This window comes from Carassius gibelio, chromosome A17 (genome assembly GCF_023724105.1).
Source record: "Carassius gibelio isolate Cgi1373 ecotype wild population from Czech Republic chromosome A17, carGib1.2-hapl.c, whole genome shotgun sequence".
Classification (NCBI taxonomy): Eukaryota; Metazoa; Chordata; class Actinopteri; order Cypriniformes; family Cyprinidae; genus Carassius; species Carassius gibelio.
Genome location: NC_068387.1, coordinates 6,307,637 through 6,323,980, shown reverse-complemented (window position 1 = coordinate 6,323,980; position 16,344 = coordinate 6,307,637). Strand labels below are relative to the sequence as shown.

General features: G+C 38.8%; 1 protein-coding gene across 4 annotated transcripts in view; it reads right to left on the bottom strand.

The window, feature by feature from the left end:
• Nucleotides 1–16,344, bottom strand: part of daam2 (dishevelled associated activator of morphogenesis 2) — a 142,845-nt gene that overhangs the window by 19,065 nt on the left and 107,436 nt on the right. For all 4 annotated transcript variants that reach the window (XM_052620012.1, XM_052620013.1, XM_052620014.1 and 1 more), the window contains 6 exons: nucleotides 6,499–6,832; nucleotides 5,190–5,300; nucleotides 4,994–5,097; nucleotides 4,818–4,884; nucleotides 4,538–4,655; nucleotides 716–854 (listed from right to left, as the gene is read on the bottom strand). In XM_052620012.1, coding sequence (XP_052475972.1) covers nucleotides 716–854; nucleotides 4,538–4,655; nucleotides 4,818–4,884; nucleotides 4,994–5,097; nucleotides 5,190–5,300; nucleotides 6,499–6,832 — 873 coding nt within the window. The remainder of the gene's footprint in view (nucleotides 1–715; nucleotides 855–4,537; nucleotides 4,656–4,817; nucleotides 4,885–4,993; nucleotides 5,098–5,189; nucleotides 5,301–6,498; nucleotides 6,833–16,344) is intronic.

The window sequence follows — 16,344 nt, the reverse complement described above, 5'->3', positions numbered from 1 at the left end:
TGTTGGACACCTGTGGTAAGCACATGGCCTGAAATTCAACATTATTAGGCACATTAATGACAACAATACCAGTGTTAAGAATTTAGAGTGCTGCATATTCCTTTAAAATTTCAAAATTTTTAAAGTTGTCTGATACCAGTTTCCACTGACTTCAATGTTAGCAGTACCAGATACCATCAGCGTAGTTCACTGAGCACAAAACATTTTAGAATCCCTACAGTGGTGAGTAAGATAGGGAGAGCTTTGATCTATAGAAGAACCAAAAGAGAATCCAAGACCTTATAAAGGCTTTCTGGTTTCAAAAATATTACTCAACACTAATAAACCCTTAGTTAACTTTTCATGATGGGTATTATTATTTGATCATTTGATGGTTAAAATCATGTGCACAATGAAAGTGAAAGTGAAGTGTGTGGCCAAGTATGGTGACCCAGACTCGGAATTTGTGCCCTGCATTTTAACCCAACCAAGTGCACAGACACAAAATGTGAACAGTGGGCAGCCAATGCTGTGGCGCCAGGGGAGTAATTAGGGGTTTGGTGCCTTGCTCAAGAGTCTCACCAAAGTTGTGGTATTGAAGGTGGAGAGAGCATTGGTTATTTACTCCCCCCACCAACAATTCCGGCCAGACCTGAGACTCTGACTCTCTATCCTTTAGGCCACAACTTCAAAATGTGTTTTGAACTGTTATAAGTGTTATGAGTTTGGCACTTACATTCTAATGATGTTCTTAACGTTGAAGTTGTCCAGGGGTGAAACATCTGGATTTTCTCCCTTTTCATCTTGCAGAACAATTTGCTGAAGGATGCGGTCTAAAAGTTGCCATTGCTGTATACTGCCTGCACCACGTTTATCTGAAAACATTTTACAAGTGTCAAAAACCAACTTGATTAGTTATAATTCTACTGCTTTCTACGCAAATTACCAAAAAAGTTCAATAATATATATATATATATTTTTTTTTTTTGGAATATGATGTCATGGTAATGACATGCTTTTTCTGGACATGTAACAAGATAATCAAATGGTATTTTTGGAGCATGTACATATCATAAAATTACACCCTAAACAAAAATGGTGCTAAATAGAACTAAAAGTAGTTATTGGCTTTTTAATCATAGGGGAACTACTTTAACTATCTTAAAATGTTCTATACAGCACCTTTGTCAAATGGGGCTATGAAGACCCATAAGAGGAACACAATTCCCCTCCTTAGATTTTAGATATGTTACTCCACTCTCTTATGTTTGCTATGAATGGGAATTTAATACAATGGCAAAAGCTGTTATGAATCACTTTTATGCATTTCTGAGGTCAAAAAGTCTTGTGTGGACCTGGAATATTTCCTTAAAGTCGGCCTTGGTAGCAAAAGGTTGAGAAGCATGTTATCTTCAGGAAATACACAGTATTTTAATGCTTTTAATCCTTTCCCCAACTAAACTAAGAGATTAAGAGAGAGTTAGAAAACCTTTAAACAATTATACAGGGACTCAACATGTTCTTTGTATGGCAGTGGTGCAATAGCTCCTTAATTGACATTGCCAGCCACCACCAGAGATTTTGATGTTTTCACAAAAATTTGATGGCCTACATAATATTTTGTGCCGTATAATTATTTAAATATGCAATACACCAAAATAAAGATCAAAACCTCTACTTTTAAACAAAAAATCAGTTTTATTCTATCTTAAAGCATTCTTTTCTTTATTAACACTTAAAAATAGGTAGGTTTCATAAAAATTTATAAATTTGAGCATAAAGGTGAGAAAATATTCTGATAATATTCAGTACTATTATCGAAGCATAAATCCAGTAAATCGCTTCCATCAACACCTCCAAAGCTTGCACAGCCATATACCACTTCCTGGATCATTATTTTACTCCATAACATTATACAGTTTTCATTTATATGCTGTCTATTGCTGAAGAATGCATTATTTATTATATCCATCTATTTACATAAAATAGTTTTTCTGTCCTGTTCACGTTTTTTGTTCAGGAGGTTTTGTACTCATTCAGAAGATGTGTAATAGTGCCCCCAAGTGTATAACAGTGAAAACATGAAAAGCTATAAAAAGTTTTCTTTGGCGTTGTCTTCTAAATGATGAGATAACTCATCAATGGTGGTGAAACAGTTAAAATGTTAAGATGGAGATGGTTGTGGTCATTCCAGTCCACAAAGTCCTTAAAGGGGGGGGGGGGGGGGGGGTGAAATGCTATATCATGCATACTGAGTATTTTACACTGTTAAAGAGTTGGATTCCCATGCTAAACATGGACAAAGTTTCAAAAATTAAGTTGTACGTTTGAAGGAGTATTTCTGTTCCAAAAATACTCCTTCCGGTTTGTCACATGTTACGGAAAGTCTTTTTCGAGTATGGCTCTGTGTGACGTTAGATGGAGCGGAATTTAGATATCAGGAGATATCAGAGCCAGAGCATCGCGAAAAGTCACAAAAGAAGTGTGTTTTTGGTTGCCAGGGCAAGACAACCCTGCACAGATTACCAAAAAAAAAAAGGGATCCAGTGGATGGAGTTTATTTTTACAGAGCATCAACGGAGTTGTGCAAGTGTTTGTGTTTGTTCCCTGCATTTCGAAGATGCTTGTTTTACAAACAAGGCCCAGTTTGACGCCGGATTTGCACATCGTTTATTTCTTAAGGATAATGCAGTCCCAATGAAAAAGGGTCACGATCGTGTGTTGGAGCCGCATGCGGTGAGTAAAACTGCTTCAAATATCTCTGTGTTGTTAACTTAGCTATCAGCGCGTAAGCACATCAAGTAAACAACATGCAATGTTGTCATCAAACTGCACGAGTAAAACTGCTTCAAATATCTCTGTGTTGTTAACTTAGCTATCGGCGCGTAAGCACATCAAGTAAACAACATGCGATGTTGTCATCAAACTGCACTTTCCAAATGTACAGCTTAAAAAAAAAAAAAGACGACAAAGTGGAACTTAGTCATTTTCCAAAACCGCTAAGCAAATATATACAGTTTCAGTACATACCACATAGAGACGTTGTTGCTGATGCTGCTCTTGTTAAATTTCAGCCTCTGGATCTGATTCTGGATCATAAATATACGCTGAATCTGACTGTTAGCCATGGTGTGTTTTTCCTCAAGGTAAAGTCACAGCTTCCAAACGCTCTCAACGCAAAAGCCTACTGGCGCTCATGATTCTTTTGCTCCGCCCACACGTCACGCCTCCAGCCGGTCGTGTTTTTCCGGGAAAAATCGGTACAGACTATCTATCTCTTATGAATATAATAAAACTAAAGATTTTTGGGAGTTATGAAGGATGCAATACTACTCTTATAGGTACTCAAGATTAACAGGATATTGAGTGAAAGCGAGCATTTCACCACCCCGTTAATCATTCTCCTGTACTCCTCCTCATCTCCCTTAAATAAAGCCGACAACTACTGTATCATCATAGACTTTCTGAAGGTAACAGCTATTAGTATTATTCTGGAAGTCTGCAGTGTATATGGTAAACAAAAAGGGGACCAAAACAGTTCCTGTGCTAGTCAGAATAGTATTATAGACACTATTCTGTAGACGCACATACTGTGGTCTGCAGGATAGATAATGGTTTGTGATTGTGATAGATAGATGGCCCAGTGGTTTGTGATTGTAGCTCCATGAAGCTTCGCTTTTCTGTTGAATCTCTATCTTACTCTCACTCTCTGTTGTCTAAAGTAATAAAATATGAACTTAATTCCTACCAAATATCCAATATTATCTATCAAACACTAATCTGACCGTTTGCTTTAACCCTTTAACTGTCACCCTGTCCCGTATACGGGACGCCTAAATTTACTTCACTATATTACAAGTAAATATAAACTAATCTTGACAAACTATATATCGTTGGAAAGGTCTAAGACTCCCGAATAGTGGCTACTGTATACAGGCCTCAGTGTACCATACAGAATTTATTAAAGAATTTGCTGATTTTCTATCTGAGTTAGTGCTGGCTGCAAATACATTTTTTATTGTTGTGATTTTAATATACATGTTGATAATGAAAAAGAAGCATTGGGATCAGCATTCACAGACATTTTGAACTCTATTGGGGTTAGACAACACACGTCAGGACCTACTCATTGTTGAAATCATACTCTAGATTTAATACTGTCACATGGAATTTATGAAACCATGGACTCTCTCTTTTGTAGTATTTTTGGTTACGGTTGCTCCTTTACACTTAAGGAAGATTAAGGAAAACAGTCTGACACCGTGATATAATTAGCACACTCGCACCCTAAAGAGAGCAGCCTGGAAAATGGTGCGCAAATAGAGGAAAACAAAATTAAAGGTATTTTGTATTGCTTGGCAAGATTTCCAGTCAGGATTTAGACTGTATCATAGTACTGAGACTGCTCTGTGGAATGCAGGGATAGTTGTAATTTATATATATATATATATATATATATATATATATATATATATATATATATATATATATATATATATATATATATATATACATACACACATTACACATTACACATACAAATATTTCAGATCCTTACATGGCATTTGGAGGCAGTGCTGTAAGATAGATAGAAGGTGGGGGTAAGCATCTGTGTTGCACAGTTTCTTCTTGATCAGCTCAAACATCTGGCCGGCACTCTTGGTGTCTACGTGTGTCTGAACAACAACAACAACAAAACGTTAATTTTTTCCCAAATAGGACACATATGAAATCAGGAGCCTTGTAAACAAATCTAATAATACCATGCTGTTCTGTATATAATAAGTGCTCTTTAACTTTAAGGATATGATATAATGCATTTATGTAAAATATCTTACAATGTCAAAGCGTTTGGCCAGTTCTAACTCATCCTCATTGCGCACTATTTCAAAAAAATCCAGATGTCTGAAACAAACACACACAAACAGCCTTTCTATTAGACGCAATGGTATGGTGCACATACGTATTGTTAGGTGGAAAATGAACCCCTTTTTAACATTATAATGTTCTGTACCTGTCAAGTGTGGCATTATCATGTGCTCTCAGCTTCTCGATGACTGGCTGAATTCCTAACATCAGAAACTCATACCTAAGATGAAGGCGAAACTCTAGACTGTCCTTTGAAAGAAATAGAGGAAATCATCATGTTATTAATGTATATATATCATTAACATTTTTTTATTTTTTGGGAAGTTCTGTCATCAGCTGACCTCTCCAATCCCAGCATTCAGCACAGCGTTTATGAATGACATAATGGCTGTCTTCAGATTCACTTCCTCCCTGTAGTGTCCTGTGTTTCTGTCCAGCTCATTCAAAAGAGACTAAGTAAAAAATTACAAAAATATATAATTAATAAAAATTATATCAATTTTCTTTTTTCACCAAATATCTTTTTTCCTATCAGAGTATTGCATTATTATCTGAGCAACTTGCTACAAGTAAATTTTTAATGTAAACATTGTAAAGTTTTTATTTTTGTGTGTACTTCAGGCAAGGAGTGCTATTTGTCTGATGACTCTCCTCCTTTTTTATCAGGGGTCGACACAAGTGGAGTGATAGATGCCCGTCACATGTTTCATGCTAGATGCCCTTCCTGCCACAACACGGCCATGAAAGTGCACTTACTCGTGCCAACCTCAGTGCTGTGACACACACACTCACACACTCACTCACTACAGCCAAATCACCTATACTGTCCTATATTATTCACACACCCATTCCTGGACGAAACCCACGCAGATACAGTAAGGCATTCTGGCTCATCAGGGTCTAAAAGCAGGGAACTTCTTGGTAACAGTGCCAACTAAGCCACTGTGTACCTAATAGGCTGCTAAAGACTATAAATGGCAGATTCTCATCACAGACCCTGTTTTAAAGTCAGTGGAGACAGGTGGAAATGTTTTCTGATATTTCTCTGGAATGGGATTTTAATGTCTGCCTATGGTGCTTGATGTGTTAAGATTGCTCAGAGATCTACTGGGTCACTAGGAATCAACCATGCTTCTTCTCTGCACAATGTGACTTCGCTGCAGCCTGGAACCGAACTGCTGGTTTCGTCTGGCCAGAGGAGAACTGGCCCCCGACTGAGCCTGGTTTCTCCCAAGCTTTTTTCTCCATTCTGTCACAGATGGAGTTTTACCGCTGATGCCTATGGCTTGCTTAGTTGGGGATACTTAATATCCATCGATATCATCGACTTGTTTGCACATATACTAATTAAACTGAACTGAGCTGGATGATGACATCACTGAATTAAATGATGATCAGCCTTTAACTGAAAATTGAAAGATTACTAATGTCATTTTCCATTACTGACACACTATTTTCCTATTTAATACTGTAAAGTGCTTTGACACAATCTGTATTGTTAAAAGCGCTATATAAATAAAGGTGACTTGACTTGACTTGACTTAAAAGCTGACATTTGATTAAACACATAATAAAGTCAAATCACTCTACATATGTTGCGTACGATGCTCAATTCCATTCTTATAAATCTCTCATTAAAAGCAACTATACCTGGAAGCGGGTCCTCTCTGCAGCATACTTCTGGTAGTGTATCATTGCCTGTAGTACTTTCTTATGCCCATCGGGCACCAAGCAAACAGCGCCCAGGATCTCCAACACAGCCACTTTGGTCTTAATGTTGTCCTGGCGAAGGCTCTGGGAGATAGTGTTGATGCTCTGTGGGTGGGCCAGTACATGAGCACGGCCTTGGGAGTTGTTCATCAAGGCTTTTATGCAGCCAATGATGGATGTATGTATACGGCTCTCTGAAGTTTCATAGTCCATGCTCTTCAGGAAGTTCAGAAGACATGTCAAGCCATCCAACTCGATGAAGCGCGTCACAAACCTGAAAGGAGATTCATCAAAGGTTTGTGAGGTTGTTTTTTCGAATGCCTAGAATATCAGGAAACATAACTACCACTGCCACAGTTGTCCCTTTAAAACATGAACGGCACACTGATCCAACAAAACTAAATAAAAAGTTTATGTTTGTCAGGGCAATGTGATCTTTAGAACAGGGCCTAAACTATGAAATACCCTTTGAGATCCCATGGTCTTTTACCCAATGAGAATTACATATATTGACTTAATTCTATAAATAAAGTTGTGTCAGTTGAATGCAAAGGATCTTCTATTCCAGAAGGAACTATCTTTAAAACTTATCTTGTGAAAACATTCTGATTGGCAGACATCTTGGCAAAAGTCCCAGTTGGCTTCTTAATATATTCAGCTGCATAAATAAATAACACATAAAACAGTATACTGAACAATTCAACCATGAAAACTTGTAAATGCAGAATGGGTAAGTATCCTCACGTTTATCATATTAAGCTAAACCCAGGACTCATTATTTAGATTAAGGTCATTCATGTCATTAACCCCTTCTCAAGAGTGTCCCATCAAGTGACACATCACTTGACTTGACATCCTGACTAGGGGGGTCACTGTTGGACAGTGTTTTCTCTGCTTCCTGGCTGCTGGCCTTGCTGCTGCTGATCGTAGCTCAGTTTTTTCACAAGTTCATCAAACAACTGTGGTAAGAATATTTCATCAAGCACAGTGAGTAATGGCTTCCCCTGCTTTTGTTATTGGCACCTCTTGCCACATGTACAGTTTATCTATCTCTGTTGCTGATGAGGGATTCACATGTGATACATGCAGGGAAATAATCAGGCTGACAGAGAAGATTTCAGAATTAGAAACACGCATCCAAACTTTAATTGAGGACAGTGAGAATGTTAGGGCTCTAGATACGGTTCTGGATGGATTTAGCTCAGGGATTCCTGTACATTGTTCGGTTCCGGCAACAGAGCCCCTGCAGCAGGGCAACTGGGTGACAGTGAGGCAGCATAGTCATGGGTCAAAACACCGTTCTTCTGTTCTGATCAAAACATTAAACAGGTTCTGCCCACTCAGTGATGCACCCACTGAGAAACCTGATGAAAGTGCTCTAGTTATTGCCAATTCTATTGTAAGGAACGTAAATATAGAGACATCAGCCACCATAGTCAAATGTTTACCGGGAGCCAGAGCGCTGACATCTTGGCAAATTTAATAGTGCCAGCTAATGCTAAACATAAATACAGTAAGAAGGAAATCACTAAATATAACATTAACGAGGTGTGTGAGCTTGCAATCATGATGTCAAACACTGTATGGTCTTCATCTCTCATGGGGTGGCGCTGCTCTTCTCTCTAGAAATATGGCAAATAGTCTTAGAGTTTATACTTGACTAACTGGGGCCCAGGTCAGGAAGCAGACAGACTGGCTAAATCGACCGTCTGCTAGCTGCCTCACGTCACAGAGCTCAGTTAATTCTCAGCACATAGAGACTCTTTCACCTATATATCACGCTATAGAGACTGTGTCTGTTCCCCGAACTAGAAAATACGAAAAACGTCCAAAGCAAGTTAAGAGTAATAATTTAATTGAGGTTCAACAAACAAAAAACAGATGCAATACGGATAAACAAATGATAAAGCTTGGTTTATGGAATATCAGATCCCTTTATACGAAAACACTTTTTGTAAATAATATGATCACTGATCATAATCTAGATGTGCTCTGTTTGACAGAAACCTGGCTAAAACCTGATGATTACATTATTTTAAATGAGTCCACCCCCCAAGATTACTGTTATAAACATGAGCCGCGTCTAAAAGGCAAATGGGGAGGTGTTGCTTCAATTTATAACAACGTTTCAGGATTTCTCAGAGGGCAGGCTACAAGTATAACTTGTTTGAAGTAATGGTGCTTCATATAAAATTATCCAGAGAAACAAATGTTAATGATAAATCCCCTGTGATGTTTGTACTGGCTACTGTATACAGGCCACCATGGCACGATACAGACTTTATTAAAGAGTTTGGTGATTTTACATCCAAGTTAGTTCTGGCTGCAGATACAATTTTAATAGTTGGTGATTTTAATCGATAATTTTTTGTGATTTTGTTGATAATGAAAAAGATGCACTGCTGTGATGCAGTAGACCCTTGCAGATCTACTACGGGACGTTTTAGGTCAAGGGAAAAAGGAAAAATAAAAAGTAAACAATGGCTTGACCCGTAGAAGTATATAAAAGGTGACTTTTATTTACAGTGTGCCGGAAAGTTTTCCAGTGGCCAGAGTATATAATATTTACACAAGTGCTAAGTCCCAACAAAGCAAAGTACAAAACAGAAATAAAAGAACAAAATAAACAACAAATAATATGTACAATACGTTTTTCGTTTAACTCACGTCACCTCAGTAGCACGCTCGCTGACTTGGTAAACAAGCCCCTGTTCTGAGCCTGGCCTCCCTTCTTATAGGCCAGGCCCCACTCCCTACCTGGAGGGTACCATTGGCAGGTAAGTATTTAATATTACACTCCCATTTTAAACCATAAAATTCACATAAAACATCAATCATATGTTAACACAAAAACCATTAACCCATTAGTAAAATATATATTACTAACACAAATAATTAACATTCATTATATTTTCCCTTTTCCTGCAGAAAAGACGACACCCAAACAGAAACCACAATGGTTTCGTCAGACTACAACCGCATTGCGCCAGTGCGGCGCGGGCCGTGACGTCAAAAGCGGGCACCACCTGATCGTTTGGTTTGGATGGCGCAACGTGAAGACCGACTACTCCCCACACATACCAAAGACAAGACAAACTAAAAATAAAACTTTAAACTAACATCCAAGTGTCTGTGTGATTGAGCCGGGGTATGTCTTCTGTAAAGGGGATGTAGAGAGTGTGAAATGTCGTGTGCCATTCTGATTACGTGTGCACCCACTCTCTGATGACTAACCAGTCGGGGTAGGAATGAGGTATGTGTGTATGTATATTTATTTAACTGTGTGTGCCAGTACTGCCATTCCCATCGGTAAAGATCAACACTTCACAACTGTGATCAGCATTTATAGACATTCTGAACTCTATTGGGGTTAGACAACACATTTCAGGACTTACTCATTGTTGAAATCATACTTTAGATTTAATATTGTCACATGGAATTGATTGTGTTGAAATTATGCAAGGAAAACAAAACTAGAGGTTTTGTTAGAGGTATTGCTTGGTGGGAAGGTAACGTATCCTACAGAAAAACATTAAAAACTGCTAGATCCGATTACTTTTCTTCTCTTTTAGAAGAAAACAAACATAACCCCAGGTATTTATTCAATACAGTGGCTAAATTAACGAAAAATAAAGCCTCAACAAGTGTTGACATTTCCCAACATCACAGCAGTAATGACGTTATGAACTACTTTACTTCTAAAATCTATACTATTAGATATAAAATTGTAACCATTCAGCCGTCAGCTACAGTATCGCATCAGTTCACTCTAGACCCCCTGAGGAACAGTTCCACTCATTCTCTACTATAGGAGAGGAAGAATCGTATAAACTTGTTAAATCACCTAAACCAACAACATGTATGTTAGACCCTATACCATCTAAACTCTGAAAAGAGGTGCTTCCAGAAGTCATAGGTCCTCTTCTGACTATTATTAATTCCTCATTGTCATTAGGATATGTCCCCAAAACCTTCAAACTGGCTGTTATTAAGCCTCTCATCAAAAAAACACAATTTGACCCCAAAGAACTAGTTAATTATAGACCGATCTCAAATCTCCCTTTTCTGTCCAAGATACTAGAAAAGTTAGTATCCTCACAATTATATTCCTTTTTTAGAGAAAAATGGTATCTGTGAGGATTTCCAGTCAAGATTTAGACAGTATCATAGTACTGAGACTGCTCTCCTTAGAGTTACAAATGACCTGCTCTTATCATCTGATCGTATCTCTCTATTAGTTCTATTGGATCTTAGTGCGTTTGACACAATTGACCATAACATTCTTTTGCATAGACTTGAACACTTTGTTGGCATTAATGGAAGTGCATTAGCATGGTTTAAATTGTACCTATATGATCGCCATCAATTCGTAGCAGTGAATGAAGAGGTATCATATCGATCACAAGTGCAGCATGGAGTACCTCAAGGCTCAGTACTAGGGCCGCTACTCTTCATGCTTCATATGTTACCCTTGGGAGATATCATCAGGAAACATGGTGTTAGCTTTCACTGATATGCTGATGATACTCAGCTCTATATGTCTTCGCGGCCCGGTGAAACACACCAATTTGAAAAACTAATGGAATGCATAGTCGATATAAAAAACTGGATGATGAGTAATTTCTTACTGCTAAATTCTGAAAAAACAGAGGTGTTAATTATAGGACCTAAAAACTCATGTAATAACATGTAATAACCTAGAACACTGTCTAAGACTTGATGACTGCTCTGTCAATTCTTCGTCATTAGTTAGGAACCTAGGTGTGCTATTTGATAGTAATCTTTTCTTAGAAAGCCATGTTTCTAGCATTTGTAAAATAGCATTTTTCCATCTCAAAAATATATCTAAATTACGGCCTATGGTTTCAATATCAAATGCAGAGATGTTAATCCATGCATTAATGACCTCAAGGTTAGATTATTGTAATGCTTTATTGGGTGGTTGTTCTGCACGCTTAGTAAACAAACTACAGCTAGTTCAAAATGCAGCAGCAAGAGTTTTTACTAGAACCAGGAAGTATGACCATATTAGCCCGGTCCTGTCAACAATGCACTAGTTCCCCATCAAACATCGTATAGATTTGAAAATATTGCTTATTACTTATAAAGCCCTGAAGGTTTAGCACCTCAGTATTTGAATGAGCTCCTGTTACATTATAATCCACTATGTCCGCTACGTTCTATGAAAATTTGCTCTGTACCACTCCAACAGTGACTCCTGCTGGCAAAGAATAAGTTTGCATACCTATGCCGTCTGGGACTGGACTATGGTATAAATAAATTCAACTGTATAACAATTTCACTGCAGTTCATGTTATTATGATATTTGAAATAATACATATGCACTTATCTGTACGTAGTTAATGCAGTTATTTTTAAGCCATTTTTGACATCCTATCTATAAGGTGATTGAGCCAAAAACAACAACAATAATGTTGCCACTCCAATATATCTTGCAATAACCATGCGTGCAAAGGTTCTACGTGACCCTCTTGTTCAATATTCTTTGGGTCTTAATCCAGCTCAAATTGATATGTCATATTGATGCCATATTTAACTAAACCGGATTTTAAACAAGCATGTTTTAGTACACCCCCAAAACATTTACATTTATTCATTCAGCAGACACTTTTATCCAAAGCGACTTACAGATGAAGAAAGTGGAAGCAATCAAAAACAACAAAAAGAGCAATGATATATAAGTGCTATAACAAGTCTCAGTTAGGTTAACACAGTACACGTAGCATGGGATTTTAAATAATATAATAAATAAAAAGAAAACAGATAGAATAATAGCAAGCTAGTTAGAGGTCTTTACACATACACACACACACACACACACACACACATACATATATATATATATATATATATATATATATATATATATATAATTGCATAATAAATGAAAGAAAAATAGAATACAAAAAGAATAGAAAGGTAGTTAGATTTTTTAAGAATAGAATTAGAATATTGAGTGATAAAGTTAGAGGGTCAAATAAATATGGAAGAGATGTGTTTTAAGCCGATTCTTGAAGATGGCTAAGGACTCAGCTGCTCGGATTGAGTTGGGAAGGTCATTCCACCAGGAGGGAACATTTAATTTAAAAGTCCGTAAAAGTGACTTTGTGCTTCTTTGGGATGGCACAATCAAGTGACGTTCACTTGCTGAACGCAAGCTTCTAGAGGGCACATAAGTCTGAAGTAACAAATTTAGGTAAATGGGTGCAGAGCAAGTGGTAGTTTTGTAGACAAACATCAATGCCTTGAATTTTATGCGAGCAGCTATTGGAAGCCAGTGCAAATTGATAAACAGAGGTGTGACGTGTATTCTTTTTGGCTCATTAATAATTAATCTTGCTGCCGCGTTCTGAATTAATTCTAAAGGTTTGATAGAATTGTCTGGAAGGCCTGCCAAGAGGGCATTTCAATAGTCCAGCCTGGACAGAACAAGAGCTTGAACAAGGAGTTGTGGAGCATGTTCCGAAAGAAAGGGCTTGATCTTCTTGATGTTGAATAAAGCAAACCTGCAGGATCGGACAGTTTTAGCAATGAGGTCTGAGAAAGTCAGCTGATCATCAATCATAACTCCAAGGCTTCTAGCTGTTTTTGATGAAGTTATGGTTGAAGTGCCTAACTTGATGGTGAAATTGTGAAGGAACGATGGGTTTGCTGGAATCACAAGCAGTTCTGTCTTGGCAAGGTTGAGTTGAAGGTGATGGTCCATCATCCAGGAAGAAATGTCTGTTAGACAAGCTGAGATGCGAATAGCTACCGTCGGATCATCAGGATAGAATGAGAGGTAGAGTTGAGTGTCATCAGCATAGCAGTGGTATGAAAAGCCATGTTTCTGAATGACAGAACCTAATGATGCCATGTAGACAGAGAAGAGAATGGGTCCAAGAACTGAGCCCTGAGGCACCCCAGTAGTTAGATGTTGAGACTTGGACACCTCACCTCTCCAAGATACTTTGAAGGACCTATCTGATAGGTAAGACTCAAACCATTGAAGTGTGGTTCCTGAGATGCCATTTGTCAGTAGGGTTGATAGGAGGATCTGGTGATTAACCGTGTCAAATGCAGCGGACAGATCAAGCAGGAAAAGTACTGAAGATTTGGATTCTGCTCTTGCCAGTCTTAGAGCTTCAACAACTGAGAGCAAGGTCGTCTCAGTTGAATGTCCACTTCTGAAGCCAGATTGGTTGCTGTCAAGGAGATTGTTGTGTGTGAGAAATGTAGAGACTTGTTTGAACACAGCTCTTTCAAGTGTTTTTGCAATGAAAGGAAGAAGAGAAACTGGTCTGTAGTTCTCTAAAAGAGATGGGTTGAGGTTGGGTTTCTTAAGTAGTGGAGTTATACGTGCCTGTCTAAATGATGAGGGGAAAACACCAGTGTGGAGGGAAATGTTGATGATGTGAGTGAGTGCAGGTATAACTGCAGGAGAAATGGCTTGAAGAAGATGAGATGGAGTAGGATCAAGCGGGCAAGTAGTAGGGTGATTAGAAAGGATGAGTTTTGAGACTTCCGCCTCAGAGAGTGAAGAGAAGGATGTAAATGAGTGTAAGTTTGCTGGTGATATGGCGGGCTGGCCTGGAAGATAAGGGGCAAACAGTGTCTAAACAAGATGTAAGAGTGGAGCAGAAAGTATCAGTAGCACTGTTCGCGTCCAAAGATGCAAACAGTTTAGGGGAAGGAAGTGAAGATGAAACCATTGCAGATAGCCGGGAGAGTGAAAGTGTGCGTAGGTTACGTCGAAAGATGACATGTGGAGGGGTAAGTGATGTGTCAGGGACCATGTTGAGATTAAGAGTGAGGAAGAAGTGATACGACGTGTGCAGTGGAGTAAACAGAACATGATCAGTAGAGCAGTGTCGTGTATAAATAAGGTCCTGTTGGTTGCCTGATTTGTGAGTAGCAGTAGTTGACACTCGGTTGAGATCAAAAGAGGCAAGCAGTGGAAATCAGCAAACAGAGGTTTATCTAGATGGATGTTGAAATCTCCAAGCATAACTAGGGGAGTACTATCCCCAGAAAAGGTTGATAGCAACATCTAATTCATCCAAAAAGTTACCCAGTGGTCCTGGGGGTCGATAGACAACTACAAAATGTATTTTAAAAGGGTAGGTAACAGTAACTGAATGAGATTCCAAGGAGCTGTTGATACCCAAAGATGGTAAAGGAGTAAATTTCCAATCATTAGAGATGAGCAGACCAGTACCACCACCTCTTCCAGTCAAACGGGGGGAGTGGGAAAATGAGAAATTATTGGAGAGTGCTGCAGGTGTAGCAGTGTCCTCTGGTTTGATTCAGGTCTCTGTTAGGGCCATGAGATGAAGCTTTGAATGACTAATAATAGAAGTGATGAAATCGGCTTTGTTTACAGCAGACTGGCAATTCCAGAGACCAATAGAAAAGAAAGTAGTGTATTAGCAGACATAGGCAAAGTGTGCAGGTTGTTAAGATTGCGCTGTCTACATTGTGTGATGCATGGTTTATGACTGGTAATGATAGTAGGGATCTGGAAACACATAATGAGAATTGGTTATAAACAAAAACTGAAACAGAAATTAAACAAGAAGAAGGAAAAAGAGATTAATCAAAACAATACTTATATTCCCAGTCGCTCTTCGGTCTTCACATGAGGAGGGCTCAACTGGAGGGCTGCCGCGGTATACTAATCTTTTTTAAACCCAACAAAACGGAAATTGAATTCAGCTGAACGCACTGTACTGTTTATCACAACAAAGGACTAAGCAAGCGCACAACACTGACAACGTATGCGATAGAGTACGAGACCAAACGCAGCACGTCTCAACACAGTAAACAAAGAAGTGTTTTCTAGCAACGACAACTGCGATAAACACTAATGAGACAAGAAATTAATTCACTTACGATCTGTTTTTAACTCCCGCTGATTTAACTGCTTCTCACAAAGGGTATTTCTTTACACTCTCTTGGCTGGCGCTTAAATGTGGTTTTATTAACAAAGTTCGGGAGAAGCACGATCAGATAATCATCCAATTTGGCACAGGTTCATCTCGTTTAGCTAATAATCTTAAATAGCACGCAAGCGTATATATATCCAGTCTTCCTACCTCCTGTCCCACGACAGTTTTTCGGCAGGACAGTTTTTCGGCATAGACCGTTTGTCAGCATTCGGTTCGCTCTGTCCGTCATCTTATCACAGGCCCAATCTTCCTTCCGACGAAGATATCTATCCGCCGAACACCAACAAGCGTCATCGCGTCAGCTGCTCTTCTCGCCAAGCCACACGTTGTGGCCAAAAGCTCGTGCAAATCCTTGAGCTCGCCTCACTCGACAACACGATTTTCTCACCAGGACCGGGCTCTCTTATAATGCTGGATCGCAGCCGTGCTCCAGTTCTCAGCGCAGTAAACCTCTCTCGCTTTTTCAGCCGTGGCGCAGTTCGATGCTGCCTCCACTAGCGGCGAAGACCGTGCGTTGTTGTAGTGGCATGTCGTTCGTGAAAGAATCGTTTTTTTGAATGAATCTTCTAGGCGAACGAATCGTTCTCAGTTTACACTCATTCATGAAGAATTTTTCAGAGTTGTCATCCACAATGAGCGAGTTTCATATGAGTCTCAGAGATCGAGAGCTCTCATTCGTGAACGAAAGGACTAAACCGGTATACATGTCGAGTTGATTAAACGGATACATGTCGTTCGTAAACGCAATGAACTGGTACATATCTTATCTTAACAAAATTGATGAGAGTAAACCGGGTCAGTTAGCCATTTAGCATGTCAATCTTGCAAAATGTAAAGC